Here is a 16,281-nt window from a genome sequence, read left to right as displayed (position 1 = left end):
ATTCTTTTCCTACCTTCTTGCTAAGGCCTTCTGCCAATATGCCAGGAGAAATGCCCAGCAATCTGGGCTGCCATCCAGGCCCCACCCATCCTGTCTCCCCCCAGGATGTAAGTAGCTTCAACATCACAGGGGTGGTGCTTAAAATCCAATATTGCCCAAGCTCTGGGAGCCTAGGACTCAGGTCTAAAATAACTATTAGTATTATTTAGTTACATTTGGAATTAACAGGTTTTTGTGGGTTTATCTGGCTTGTAGACACTTACAACAGTGTTTCTTTTGGAAAATGTATTCTGAATTCTACCTAAACCTCACAACTCATTTAAAATTGAGTACAATATTACCATATGATTCAGAAATTCCAACCCTAGGTATATACCCAAAAGAAATGAAAACAGAGATGCAGACAGATACTTGTACACAAATGTTCATAGTAGCTAAAAGTGGACACAACCCAAATATCCATCAACAGATGAATGAATAAACAAATGTGGTATAAACATACAATATACTATTATTCAACCATAAAAAAGAATGAAGTACTGGTACATGCTACAACATGGATGAACCTCGAAGATATGTTAAGTGAAAGAAGCCAAACACAAAAGGACAAATATCGTTTGATTCCACTTACAGAAAATAACTACAATAAAGCAAATTCATAGAAAAAGTGGATTTAAGATTCCCAGGGGATTGGGGGAGAAGAAAATAGAAAGTTATTGCTTAGTGAGAATAGAATTCGTGTTTAGGGTGATGAAAAACTTCTGGAAATACACAATGGTGATGACTATACAACACTACGAATGTACCAAATGCTACAGAATTGTGCACTTTCAAATGGTTAATTTTATATTATGTGAATTTCAAATCAGCAAAAAACCTGAATATAGTCAATTATCTACAAGTATATAAAGACTGAAATAGCAGATTAAAGTATATTTGTTCTGTAAAGAAGAGGTAGTGAGGACAGAGGACTGAGTCAAGAGCTAAAAAACCTGAAAACCTGGGTTCAAGCCCTAACTCCACCGTTCCTAATGAGATCATCTTAAGTGAGTCATTTCCCCTGTCTGAGCCTCAGTCTCATCATATAAAAAACACAGGCACTATCTGCTCTCCCTAATTCTAGGCTGAGAATCAGAAAGCACACTGAAATGTCTATATCCCCAAAAAAGGCATTATAATAAATAAGAAGTTGGAATGAACTGGAACCCAAAAAGGAAAAGGATGAATGTATGCTTTCACTTTCTAACATCTTATCTCTTACTTCAGATACTAGGTTTTAGGCAACTCTTAAAACATAATTTGTGTTGGAGGAGGTTTAAAACAGTCTAGGATGATTCTTGGAGCTTATGAAGTTGGGAGACCAACTCAGTTTTGGTCTAAATCTGCAGAAGCAGATCCAGTTAGGATCAGATTCTGTCACGTGAAGTAGGAAATAAAATAAGCTCCAAAGGATTCTAGATTTAACCTGTATTCTGTGACTGTCTTTCAGATTATAAAGCATCTACGGTTGGAATGGGGCCATTTCAAAGCTTCACTAGTGATATGTTGGGTAGGAAGGAGAAATTGAGTCTATTTTGGTTAGAACCCTCAATAAATCAGGCTCCAAGTGCTAAAGGGGGAGAGGAAACAGGATTTATAGCTTTTTCACTAGTGGCACAAGTCTTCTTGTATAGTAACATTGAATTTATTCAACACAACCAGGGAAGGCGGTTAAGTTCCATTTGTTTGGAAAATAAAAAAGGAAATGTGTCTCCTTAAAATATTTACAGGAAATAGTTAAAAATATATTACAAATATTATTCAGTCTAGTAATTATATGTTTAATATAGGTAACATAGCTAATATTTTCAAAATCCCTAAGAAACCCAAGAAAAAATGCAAACATAAAATAATACATTGGTTTATGGATCCATGCTGAATCCATACAAGTATACAGGTGTAAGACTGAACATGCATGTAACTTGTTAGGGGATTGATATACATGGTCTACATATTCTGGTGTAGCAAGAAAGATCGTGTATGATAGGGTTCTGGTAGCCTGAATTCTTTTTTTTTTTTTTTTCTTTTTCTAGTATCATGCTTCTTTATTATTATTTTTTATTTATTTTTATTTATTTTTTATTATTATTATACTTTAAGTTCTAGGGTACATGTGCATAACGTGCAGGTTTGTTACATATGTATACTTGTGCCATGTTGCTGTGCTGCACCCATCAACTCATCAGCACCCATCAACTCGTCATTTACATCAGGTATAACTCCCAATGCAATCCCTCCCCCATCCCCCCTCCCCATGATAGGCCCCGGTGTGTGATGTTCCCCTTCCTGAGTCCAAGTTGGTAGCCTGAATTCTAATCTAAGGTCTACCATGTGGTGATCTGTTTGACCTTGAACGTTTCCTATGCCTCTGTCCCCTCACCTATATAATGAAAAGATTAAGTAATAGCTTTTTTAAAAAGTATTTTTGGTTTTAAATTTTAACAGTAGAACCTTTTCTTCAAATAAACTGTTTCAAAAAGCCCACTATTTCAGATAAATAAACTCAGAGCCACTCTATTTGAAGTAAGGTAAGGAATCCAGATGCCTGTCTACTTTCTGCTCCCTTACTGTCCTGGCAAGCCCCTGAGGTGCCTCTGAAGAAGATTTAGGACTCTACAGAACACAGTATGAAATCCACTGTCCCAGATAAAGCCTAAGGTTCCTTCCTGTTCTAATATGTTCTGATTTCACTAATCTATGCATTTTCAAATGTCCCATATAAATGCTTATTTTTGGAGAAGTTCTTTTATTTTAAATACATTTTTGGAAAATAGAGAAGAAAAAGTTCAGGAAAGCTTTCCAATCCTAAATCATGCTAATCTACTTTATTTTAACACTGCCATACAATTAAAGCAATTAATTAGATTACAGGAATGAATTTTCCACTTGTATTTTTTGACTTTTTTTCTTAATATAACTTATAATTTGGTATGAATGATTTAATTTATTTCACATTTTAATATCTTCATAGGAGTAGCATTTTACAAACACACACACACACACACACACACACACACACACACACACACACAGAGTTCCTTTCCAGTTGCTTATTGTGCTCTCAGATCTATTCAATCACCATTGGCAATCAGCATTAAAAAGCCAATCTGCCCTCTGGTTAGGAGCTAACTTGGTGCTCTAACCCATCTTTACAAACCTTGCTATATACCTTAATCCTTTCAAATGCAACTGTGACACAAAGTATCACAGACTTCTAAAAACCTGTTCTCTTGAAAAAAAAAATTGTGGAGCATCAGTAACCAGATAGTATTCTCAAATTTCAGTGATCTAGTCCATGGAGCCGTCCCCTATGCACAGTGCTCTGTTTCATGCAGTACATGGCTTTAGCTGGCCAAATCTTTTTTTTCCCCAATGAATCAGTAGAACAGTAAAGATCTTACTTTTTTTTTAAGCAGTGGCATATCAATGAGGCACAGATGTGTATTCCAACTCTGCATGGATGAGCACACTGTTCAATAGTGCTGGCTCACACGGTATCAGGGCGAGTTATCACTTCCCATGAAGGCACTCTTATCACCAGGGCCCAGAGAGGTGGCTGCAAATCGCAGCCTTTTTATTTTCAAGGCAGTTTTGCTGAACATTCAGGCTTCAAAGATTCACACTTCCAAAACTCTATAAGAGTTTGTGAACGCTCAATTTGCCAAAACTGTTTACAGTGTAATTGGGCACCGTACCTGTGTCCATGAGATAGCGAAGGCGCTTCTCCACCAGCGCGGCACGGGTGTCAATTTGCTTTTGCTCATTCTCTAGTGCTGCCAATTCTCCTACAACATACTGACTGGTGTCTTTGAACCCTTTCTGTTAACAAGAACAAACAGGAAGGAAAAAAAAATCACTTGTAAGTTGCATTTTTCCTTTCTATAAACACTTAGTAAAGCACTTACCTAGAGAACCAAATACACCCTTAGTATCACCCTTAGTACCAAAAGCAACTCTCTGTGATTCAGAAAATTTTCATATGTATTACATATACCAAACTTTTGTAAATAGAGAACTCTTTAGCTGTTTACTATTATGTTTATAATTTCACAGCCAGATTTGCCAGATTTTAAAAGTTAATGCTAAGTTTAAAAAAAAATTATCCTTAGAGTTAAGTCAGAGTTATTTAAGCATGGACAAAGAAGATAATTTTCCCCTTTGTGATTAGCAAAACACACACCAATGACACTTTTAACTCAAAAGTGTAATATACAAAAATGGAGTTTTACTAAGGAATTGACCTTGAAAGCATCCATCCTGAGACAGTCAGACAAATTTGTTCTATGGAAATACAAAAGAGATACATTTTTTTCAAAATGATTACATTATTTAAAAATACTTTAAAAATGATAAAAAGGGAAGTTCACAATATCTCCAATTTTCCCTCCAGCTGGCTCCTGTACTTTAATATGCCATTCTGTTGATGTATTACTAATTATTACAGTTGTAAATAGTAACCTGACAGGTGGTTTCAAACCTTGCTACACAGGATCTAAGAAAACTCATATTGATTTTGTTAATCTTCCATTTAGCCAAGTTTGGATTTTAATTTGAAACTTTATTTTTTGAACCATCATCCATGTTTAAAAAAATATATTTTTTATGTATGTGTGCCAGTATACCTTTAATTTTAACAACCATATTATAAATTTAAATCATCAAAGTCAGGGTTATTTATGGTATAGTCATAAAAACTGATTAATTATGGCTCCCTTTGGATTACCTGTTTACCTTTTGACATTTCTGGGGCTAAGAGATCTAATTAGCTAAGAAATACTGAAGAACTGATTAAATGATTATTCTTACCACCACCAATACTATCATAAGCACTTATAACATTATTCAGAGAAATAAGTGTGAACAAACTTCTTCTGTCAAATTCCTTCAGTACCTAGCATATGAATCTCTTAGAAGCTATAAGGAATTATATTTCACTACTCTTTAAACAGGAAATAAAATCAAGAATTATGTTAATTATGAACATATTTTAGAATTCTCATGATTAATGAATATGTCTAACTATATGTATAACTTACATACCTTTTGAACTGGTAAGTAATTTGTACTCATATGTGACCTCAGTCTATACCAACTTATTATTAAATTGATTATGGCAGTTGACAAACGTAAAGTTAAAATATTTTAAGAAATCATAAAACTAAATTTTTTAGGATAGTTTGATTTTAAAAGTCACTGTATTTTTAAAAAATTTATAAAAAATCAATTTTCTTCCATCTCAATGCAAAATATAACAGAAAAAAATACAGTAATAGAATAAATGCTAATGGTAACTTTAAAATCTGGGATAATCTGGTGAATGCTTTTTGAACCTATCTACCAGACAGTAGAACATTTTCAAAAGGGAAATTTTCTTTTCTCATTCCCATAGAGACAGACAAAACAAATACAGTAGTTTGCAAAGACAATACAGAAAACAAATATATAAGGAAGTAGAAGTGATAAGCAACACACAAACTTCATTGCTCTTACTGATTGGTTCAGCTAAAAATAGAAAGAAATTTCATAATCAGGTATCTTTAGTGTGAGTACATAGTATACTTAAGTATTCTGTAACTTAAAAGTTATACCAAATACTTCATCAGGATTATCAGTGAGCTGTTCTTTTCTAGCTCATACCTCTCCAGGTCTTCTAAAGTAAACAACTTAAAATGAGAAGATTTTAGAGTCCTAAAATGTAGTTGGTGACTCTGAGTATACTTGTAAGGATTTCAAAATCCAACAAAGAATATTTTAACACTGAAAACAATGAAAATACCTAGAAAAACTGTAGATAATTTAAAAAGTAGTACTATTAAAGACAGCTATGCTTCCAGACAAAAATTCAAGTTAAAACTTGTTCTTCCTGCTTCTGTCCCGCAGCTGTCCATCAAAAGCAGCTTTCTCCCTGCGGTCTATCAAATATTTCCCTCACAAATCAATTTTACACATGATCAGCCCATACCCCTACTGAGCTGAACCTCCCCGTTAATTAAGTGAAGAAATTACCATATATATTATATTAATGCAAACATCATTCAGCTAGTAATTCACGGCTGATCTGGATAATGGAAAGGTTGAACACCCATTAACCCAAGCCAACAAAATGGGTTGGCTGAGAAATTCTAGCAGGTCTCATGTGACTTTTCCCTCTAACTGCAGCTCTGCGGTATCTGCTATTGTAATAATTAAAATCCTCCCGGTAGATCAATACTGGAATCTCTTTATGGGAAGTGCCCTGATGGAAATGTCTCAAGGAAACTGGGGCTGTGGAACTCTGAAAAATTCATTTTTTTTTATCTGACAATTATCACCACACTGCAGACTAATTCAACAGTGCACCCCTCTCACTCTGCTTTGAATGCACTGGAGATTGACATCTTAAAAAACCTAACATCTCATTTTAACAAATAAAGGCACTATTTCCACATACAGTTTGGAATTATCAGCAATCATGAAACCACACAAAAAATTAATATACATTAAGCACTTCATCTTCTGATGGCTTCCTCTGAGTTTCAGTTATCGCTGCCTTCTCCTCATTTCCTTTCTTTGTATCTTCCTGTATTGATCTCTGCCTTTTCATCTCTTAAAAAAAAAAAAGAGGAAAGACATGTAAAATTATTATAAAGCTTGATATTTGTGTATTGAAATGTGAATTTACATTACCAGATTATTTTTTTATATATATATATAAACTATATATAGATATCTATATATAGTTAAATCATAAGGTGGGAAAACATTTTAAAAAGTGTTCTACCTGGTCTATTCTCAATATATTGGCTGAAAGACTGAAGTTGAGTTTTTCTGACTGTAGAATCTTTGCTGAACACAACAGGACTTCTAAAACGTTCTGTTGTTTTTTGTAATCGTTCAGTCCGGAGATCTTCTGTGCCATTCTAAAAGTAAAACAACACATGGTAAGAGAGTCCTGATCGCATAAACATAAAATTACACATTAGTAAGGCCAAAACACTAATTTTGAAACTTTTTGCAAGAAAAGGATTTTAAAGCACTTTAAATAGCTCAGCTGCAAGTTCTGTTGCCTGTAATCACAAACTTTGGGACACATGGTTTAACTCCTGATAACTCTGATACGCACATGTCTTCCACCAGTGATACATACTATTTAAAAGCCATGTTTGCCTCCTATTTCCCCCACTATTCTGTGTCATCAGTTTGCACAGCCCCACAGACTTGTATGACAACAAGAACTAGTTTCTAATTTTATGCCCATTGAGATAAACCACTAATGCTGGATGAAGGCTAAAAGGTAGGATTATAATACTACCCTACTGAACTGCATTTCATCAGCTATAACTTTCCAAAGCCAGATTTGTAAGTAAGCCCTTTACAGCTAAGGAAACTACAATTATCTTTTCCGGAGCTTCCCATATTAATACTGGTAACAAATTCAAATGGTTCTATCAACAAGAAATATCCCAGAAGACTGAACCACTGCAGTGTGTGGAAGCTGCAGATACCGAGGTGCTGTGTACCAAACAAATATTTCATTTTATACCTAATCTTTTATTATTTTTATTAAGTGTTTTGAAAGTAAATAGGGAAAGGCTAAGATGCATGACTAATAGCTAAGCCTGCTGAATGCTGAAACTGGTTATCAAAAGCTACCAAGACTTTGCCCTTCCTCTGCATTGAGACAATCGGTAATGAGGGAGCCCTCCAATGGCCTATTCTCTAGCCTCAAGGAGGCCTGGGATACAGAATCCTCAGGGGAAGGTAACAGTTTATCCTTTTCCACAAACACAGAATGCCTCATTTATAAATGTGTAAACTGCATTTTATTAAAAAAAATTAAAACCCAAATCAACGCTGAAAGCTTCAAGAGAACAGATGGACTTTATATGTTCTTTATAAACAACATTTTCAAAATCTTAACTAAAAGGAATCATACAAAGGCAAGCTGTTTAAACCACACCTTTTGTTGGAATAACTTTAAAGACTACTATGTAAGAGTGTTTTGGAAAGCAAAACCAATTTTATCTATACAGATAAACCATAAAAATGAAAATAGCAGTATTTTATTTTTTTAAAGTTATCTAATGCATTTATCATTAATATCATGCTTGTAATATCCTAGCCATATAGTTATGATAGGAACAATTTTGGCTTTTATTCTATTTTTTTAAAGAAAAATACAGTTCTACTGTTATAATAACTATCCAATAGTCTAAAACTCAAGTCTTTACCAAAATAAACAAACACAGCTAAATTTTTTTAGGCCTGGCAACATGCTAAAATATCAGTGCGATTAGCCAGCAAATCCCATCTTAAGAAACCTTTTTATGACTAGGGACTTCTGCCACTTTACAAATGTATTCCTCTAAACCCACTAATTCAGTTAGCCTTTTCAATCTATTGTATTATTCTTAGGCCAGCTTCATTCTGCATTAAATCCACTGCAGAAAGCTAAATTGAACGCAAAAAATCAGACCTGATCCAGGCTTCCTTTTGTTCAAAGATAGAGACCAAAAGTCCTCTAGTGCTGCCACACACTTTCATCACCAATTTATAGAAACTGACAATATAGGGGAAAAGCAATGAAAGTCATTGTTTTGGGACTTCAAAGCATCTCTGTGTCAGGGGAAGGAAATCCTTTCAGTCAGCGGGGCAGTCCCTATAGTCCGCAGGTGGGTGAAAAGTTATACAGGACTGGAAGTGCCCTAAAGCTACAGAAATACTAATCACTGTGAGGAGAGCAGGGAAACATGTGGGTGGGAATAATATAAACAGTCTAATAATATTCTTATAATGTGGCATTTTGACTAAAATGTTATACAAGGTAAGATGCAAAATGGCACAAAACACATGCAAGTTATCTTAAACATTTATATTCAATCACATTACCATTTTCAGGTGTGATGATTCTTATAAATAACATACATTTAGTTCATCTAAACAGGCAGAAGGTTGAGGATTATTGAAAAATGTGCTAGAATTCTCTTAACAATATTCCTCTTAGCAAAATATACACAGATATAGAACTCAAGAATAATTTCCATATTGCCTCTATTTTTACTTGAAATAACAATTTAAAGTAGTAGTTTCCCTGAAAAATAGTATACGAATACTGATTACCATATTGATATTTACTTACTGCCTATTTAATTACTTTTTTTAATTAATTTTTTTTTTTTTTTAGACAAGGTCTCGCCCTGTGTCCCTCGCTGGAGTGCAGTGACATGATGACCACTCACTGCAGCCTTGAACTCCTGGGCTCAGGCAATCCTCCCACCTCAGCCTGGGACTACAGTCACGCACCACTATGCCTGGCTAATTGTTTTACTTTCAGTAGCGTGGTCTCAATATGTTGCCCAGGCTGGTCTTGAACTCCTGATTCTCCTGCCTTGGCCTCCCAAAGTGCTGGAATTACAGGCATGATCCACCACACCTCACCAGTAAAAATTTCTTATACCCTAATCTTAATATTGGTGAAGAATTTGGTAAAAAATTGCTTTTAGAATTAACTGCTGGCAGAAACTAGAAGACACAGATACTAAGCCAAATGTTTTAAACAAGTAAGACTTACTTTCATGTCCTGCTCTGAGCTCTCAGTTACAGCTTTCTGGACAGCACTGGAGGGTGAATTTGCCACCTGTGGCTGAACTTCTAGGAGCTTCTTCAGTTTCAAGTCCACCAACTTACTGTTTTGTTCTGTTAAATATGCAAATACCATGAATAACTGAGTGAGATGCATTTAGATATGTAGACTGTCAATTTTATGTGAGCTCAGAAAAGTATTACTATATTTTAAAAGAAGAAAAGGATATTAGATTAGACATATGAAAAATCCTTTACATATGTATATTCCCCCACCAAAATCATTCCCCTTAAAGAATACAGTCAACATATCTAAAGAGAACTTAGTTATACTTTAAATAGTAGCTAATGCTTACCTAAAAACCTGTGCCTGTATGTGATGTATATATTTATATAAACACTGTATGTTATACATAATAAAACAAGTTATAACAAACTAGGTATTTAAAGGAAGAGATACATTTCATTTTGAATATTATTTTATAGTTTTAATTCTTTTAGTATATTAGATTTATAAATATAATGCCATATTAAAACAAGTTCTTAACATTATCTCAGATCGTCATTATGTACATACTATTAGAATCCAGTGTTTATATATGTACCTATATAACCACCATTGAAACAGGGTATATGTTTACAAATACCCTCTACTTAGATAGCAGAAATACAATACAGATTATTACATTTTTGGAATGTATTAATACACATTAATCATTCATAATACAATAGTTCAAAATGAGTAGAAACACAACTAATTCTTAAATTAATAAAAGGCAACTCCTTAATAAAATGGTTGCAATAGATATGTCCACCATTTGCTGGATATTTTTCATAAAGATTAATAACTTTTCTAATTATAAGACTCTTAATAAATGCTATTGTCATTACTTTCATGCAAATTGGTCAGTTTATATTGCAAGGCTTCTCTTTTAAACAATATCTGATGAACTATGGTCAAATCAAGATAAAGATTAAGCAATTTATTATTAAAACATGATGACATATACATATGAAAAAAATTTTGGGGGAAAATAAAGCAAGGATAAAAATCATAATATATTCTATGGGCTTCTAGATTCTAGTTTGCATTCCTATTTCTTATTGCCACAAAATAAACCATAAATCTGAATTGGGAGGCCTGTCTACTTACATGCCAACACTTAACTGGCATGCTTGAGAGCCATAAACAATTTATTAGTTAACTCCAAACAGGAAGGCTGAGATGTGTGTTCTTTTTGGAAAACATTAAGTAGGAGGAGAGTTTTTAAAAAGGACAAGAGTCAAGCCTATTAGGATTAAAATTAACCAATCTTTAAAGTATTCCCTAAAGTTGCTACAGCTGAAACTAGAAAATTCTCCCGTTATTTTACCTAAGAAATGGCTATTTTTTCCTGTGTTACTAACCTACTGTAGAATCAGGACATATGCATCACATATTATTACTGATTTTATACTTGCATAAATTGAATATTAAAAAATTCAATCCAGTACTTATGGATGTCCTCAGCATTAAAAAGATGTGATTGGTTTCTGATAAAGCCTTTAGTGGTTGTTATGGTAGGAAGGTGAGTAAGCAACAACAAAAATGTTTAAAAAAAAAAAAAAAAAATCAAACCTAACCAAGTTCTGTAGTATTTTAAACAGAAAGAAGTAAAATGTAGTTATAATTTTGGGTTAAACATTTAACAGTTTTCCTTAAATATCAGCATTCTTTTGGACTTGCACAATTATAAATATACCAAATTCTATTTAGCAATAGTATAATTTAACACCAGGGCATGAAGGAGCTTCTGCCAAAAGGGCATGAGTTTTCTTGAGTGTTCGTTATAGTCAGGAAAACCCTGGTCACCTGTTTCTTGAAATAATAGTAGTATTTCCAACAGGGAAAGAAATGGAGCCGCTTAGCATTGCAGGGGCATGACAGGGATAGGAAAAAGTATGCTTGCTCTCACTCCCTTTAGCTTTTTACATGAAAAGATAAATGTTAGAGACTTTGCCTCCTTCCTTTAAGTCTAAAGAAATCACCAAAGACTTTTTATTGCTATAAGAATTCAATTCAACAAGCATTTATGGAACCACTTAGGTATACAAAATTTTGGATTGCTACTTGCTGCTGGCTTATAAACGCAGTGCATTTGGAACACTCACCTATTAAAAACCACCAGCAAGTATCTTTATATTTTAAATAAGAACTTACAAAGGTCTATTGCCAAAGTGATTCATTGATATAAGACATAAGGTTAATTTAACAGCAGTCTATATAGTTTTCAAAATGTCTTATTGTAATTAGTTAAGTAGATGTTAAATCATTTACTAGAGTAATATTTAAGTATTTAAGGTAAACAGAAAATCTGCAAAATAATATTACAACTAAGACTATAATTCTAAACTAAATCAGAAAATCTGATCCCATGGTTTAGATTTACATGTGGAATATATACCTTATGACATCACACCAAAATATTTAAGCTGAGAAGGGAACCAACTATTGAAAGCCTACAGATTGTCTCACATGACATAAAATACAATAGTGAATCTTAATAATAAGAGAACACAACTACAATTTGCTATTCCAATGTTATTGCTAATTTTAACATCCAACCCAAAACAAAGTAACATAAAATTGATGGATGGAAGGTGGATTAACCTAAATGGTTTATGAGGCCATAAGATGTAATAAAACTACAAAATTATTATTATTGATGAGATAATAAAAATATAACCATAAAGTTTGCCATGCAGCAGGACACAAAACATTTATAATTTGAAATTACCGGGAGTATCAAGGTCATTTTCTAAGTTAGTAAGTTCATCTCCACCTCCTACAACAAAGCCTTCAGGGATCTCCTCGTTAGTATCTATCTCAATATTATCATTTTCATCTGTAGGAACATGTAGCAATAATGTTAGTATATTATTTATATTTTATATCATTCATCCAAAACATTAAAGAAGAAAAACCAGTATTTTAGTAATAGTTATTCAAATTCAGGCCAGACACAGATAAGCAAGTTAAGAAATCAGTTTTAAGTCACTCTTTCACTATTGGATTAACATTTATATTTTACATCCATATGTCAAACATGAATTATCACATCAAAGCAGATGCAAAGGTTTTGACAATTTGCCACACGCTGTCTCTGAATCACTGAGCTCATTGAGTCCCTGTATTTTAAAGTGTAATCTATAAGTAACTCTAACAATGGCACACAAAAATATAAGTTGGTTTGGTGACAAAGTCATCAAATATTTCTAAATTTTACACTTTTATCAGATTATTAGATTTAAATGCAAAAATAAGCACACATTCCTTATATATATACATATTTGTCATTTTTATGAAGGCTTAAATACTTTTATGCTATTAATAAAATATTATCATAAAAACAATATGGACAGATTAAGAGTGAGACTAGCATATACAGTGCCTTTATACAATGGAAAGTTCAAAAACAACTAAGACAATAAATTTTGGTAGAGCAAAATCTGGGAAAAATTATCAACCAAAATTAAATATATGGGAATGAGAAAGTAATACATAATTTTTTATATCCCTAGTAAAATGTTTTGGGTAATAATTAATTAATGGAGTCAATTTTTGACATTAAAGATTTTTAGTAGATATTTTTTCCTCTCCAAATCCTAGTGATATTGTTTCAGTAATTTTGAATTCTATATATTTGAAAAGGCACAGCAGCAATTTTAGTTGCACATTAAAGGTTTAACTTTAATTTCTATCCAACAGACAGGCAATGTACCTTTTGGAGAAATAGCTGTGTAGCCCTGTGATTTGAAGAATACCCCTACTGCTCTGCAACCCAATTTTTTTTTTAATTGGGCAACTTTTATTAGTAGTGAGGTATTCCAAAGATTTTTGTCCAATTGAGAAATTCCAAAATTCTAGTTTGGTTTAATCCATCAACATTTGTCCCTTTCTGAAACTGTACATCTTTAGGCTTGAGTTTTGGCTTCCTAAGTAAATGCTTACTATGAGCATTAATATTAATAACAATAGTTTACATTTATTGAAGACTTCCCATCTACTATGTAAACCATTTGGAAGAAGAAAATAATAAAGAAAAAAGATTGGCCAGGCGCGGTGGCTCACGCCTGTAATCCCAGCACTTTCGGAGGCTGAGGCAGGTGGATCACGAGGTCAGAAGTTCGAGACCAGCCTGGCCAACATGGTGAAACTCCATCACTACCAAAAATACAAAAATTAGCCAGGTGTGGTGGTGTGCGCCTGTAGTCCCAGTTACTCGGGAGGCTGAGGCAGGAGAATGGCTTGAAACCAGAAGGTGGAGATTGCAGTGAGCCAAGATCACGCCACCGTACTCCAGCCTGGGTGAAAAGAGCAAAACTCCGTCTCAAAAAAAAAAAAAAAAAAAAAAAAGAAAAGGAAAAAAGATTGAGAAATGCACCCCCACACGGGGGGGGGGGGGGGCGGGTGGGCAGGGAAGCACAGAGATAAAAACATTGGTAAATGCTTTCAAAGAAATAGCTAAAGTATTATACATGGCTTCATTATTTAAGCACAATCACTTGGGACATCTTTTTGAATCAGCTGTGCTCAGCTAATCAACTATTTGACTCATTTCATAGAAGTGGGCATCTTCAATTTCACTATCCTCAAAACCTGCAAATACGCTAACAAATATTTCTTGTGTGTCAAAAAGGTGTTCAGAACACTTCCTCAGCATTATTCTGTGTCAGATACAGCTTCTATTAATAGCTTTTAGGGATCTAATGCAGTACTTTTTTGCTGCCAATAAGCCTCCACTGATGATTACTGAATACAATTAATCTAGAGTGAGAGTAGAGAATTCAATATTCATTCCTTTATTCAAGAAACTTCTACTGTGTACTGTACACACAATATGCAAAACACTGTGCTAGATGTTGAGGAGATACCAAGTTGTATGAGACATTTATTCTGCCTTAAAGGCATATTCAAGGGACTATAATACCATGTATGGTGGGGGTTACTGGATAAAAATAAGGTACAGAGCAAATTCAAAAGATAAAGAGATTATTCTTTGCCAATGACACCAGGAATTCTTTCTTGGAAATGCTAACCTTCAACTTAGGTCTTGAGAAATGTATAGAATTTCAAGAGGTACAATTGAGGGGAAGGCATTACAGGCATGAATGGAAGAATGGGTAGGTTATGTTCAGAGAATGGTGTAAAGTCCTATTTGGCTCAAGCATACTTAAAGAGAAATAATAGAAGGTAAGACTTAAAAGGCAAACATATAGAGAGTCTTGAAGGACAGAATGGGAAGTTTAACTTTTACTTGGTAGGAATGTAGAGATACTGGTGGTCAACATGATCAGTACTGTGCTTTAGAAGATTAATTTAACAGCAATCTCCATAAGTTGTTTTCAACCGAAGAGCCTTATTGTAATCAGTTGTGAAGTGGGTATAACTTATTAGTAGTAATATAAGTACTGAAGCTTACATCTTTTATCAGAGCAGCTTCATTTATTATTTCTATAATATCGCTCTTGCTCACATTCTCATATGCCTTCTTATGTGAAAGCAAAAGTGGTCTAGGGACTGTGCATAAGAGAGCCCTATGCACGTGACACCATCTGTCATGCAAAATTGCTGACCTAAATGTTGGACTGGAGAATAGAAAGGCTAGAGTCAAGAAATGCAAGTTGGAGACTGTTATAACCCCAAGGCAAGCAGTATGGACAGCCTAACCTAGGATGAAAGAATTGGGAGTAGGTATGACATAACTGGGAAATCAATTGCATGTTGGGTTGTGGGAGAAGGGATACTGAGGAGAGTAAGGGTGAGGCCACCATCAAAATAAACTCTCCAGCCTGAGTGAATAGAATGATGGCATTGCCATGAAAAAAAAATAGGAAAGTCTGGAAATATGGTTGTATATGGGTTCTTTCAGATTCCAGGGATACCCAGGAAATGGTACCTACTTTCTTTACTCACTTATACAGTGCTAGGTTCCTATATGATGTTAAACAGGTGTCATTTACACTACCACTCCCCAGTAATGCTGAGTGGGTTAACTCAATGTTCATATATGTACTGCTAACCTTAGATAAAAGGATTACTATTTGGGACGGCAAGAGTAAAAAGTGATCTATACAGCTCAGGTCTTCGTAAGAATGGGTTTCTACTTTCTTTTCATTCATTGACTTCAGTTTTACAATCAACTTTGAATTCTTTTGAACAGTTAATGTTACATATTTCCTAACACCTGTAAGAAATGCTCTAATGGTATTCTTACAGAACTTAAGTGCATGTGCATGTGTGTGTTTAAAGACACTACACAATATAAATGTATAAATATAATATATAGATCTTTATGGTTCAACACTGAAAACCCAATAGGTGAACAAGGCAGAAAGTAAACTAGAGATCCATTATACAACAGAAGCTGGTTTGCAAGTATGCTATGTACTGTGTGTGCAGGAAAAGGTAAAAGGAGATTTGATATGCACTGAATATGAAAATGCATTCCAGGTGACACTGCACAGCAGTATAAGCAAAATAGATATCCCAATAGTGTGGTCAATAAGGCCAGTCTTATACTTTTTATTTATAGATAAATTGAATGAAACCAAGATGTCTGGTGACAGTTAAATAAGAGAGAGAGAATGTCTGCATTTTGTAAACAGAAAGTGCAGTTATCATTAAAAGCATACTTAAAA

General features: G+C 34.0%; 1 protein-coding gene across 13 annotated transcripts in view; it reads right to left on the bottom strand.

The window, feature by feature from the left end:
• Positions 1-16,281, bottom strand: part of EHBP1 (EH domain binding protein 1) — a 338,942-nt gene that overhangs the window by 44,701 nt on the left and 277,960 nt on the right. For 9 of the 13 annotated variants that reach the window (XM_073023037.1, XM_073023036.1, XM_073023038.1 and 6 more), the window contains 5 exons: positions 12,378-12,485; positions 9,590-9,714; positions 6,800-6,938; positions 6,518-6,624; positions 3,735-3,858 (listed from right to left, as the gene is read on the bottom strand). In XM_073023037.1, coding sequence (XP_072879138.1) covers positions 3,735-3,858; positions 6,518-6,624; positions 6,800-6,938; positions 9,590-9,714; positions 12,378-12,485 — 603 coding nt within the window. The remainder of the gene's footprint in view (positions 1-3,734; positions 3,859-6,517; positions 6,625-6,799; positions 6,939-9,589; positions 9,715-12,377; positions 12,486-16,281) is intronic. The other 4 variants (XM_073023041.1, XM_007970482.3, XM_038007020.2 and 1 more) reach the window with 1 other exon arrangement.

The sequence above is a fragment of the Chlorocebus sabaeus genome, chromosome 14 (assembly GCF_047675955.1).
Source record: "Chlorocebus sabaeus isolate Y175 chromosome 14, mChlSab1.0.hap1, whole genome shotgun sequence".
In the NCBI taxonomy this organism is placed as follows: domain Eukaryota; kingdom Metazoa; phylum Chordata; class Mammalia; order Primates; family Cercopithecidae; genus Chlorocebus; species Chlorocebus sabaeus.
This window is presented reverse-complemented; position numbering and strand designations above follow the sequence as displayed.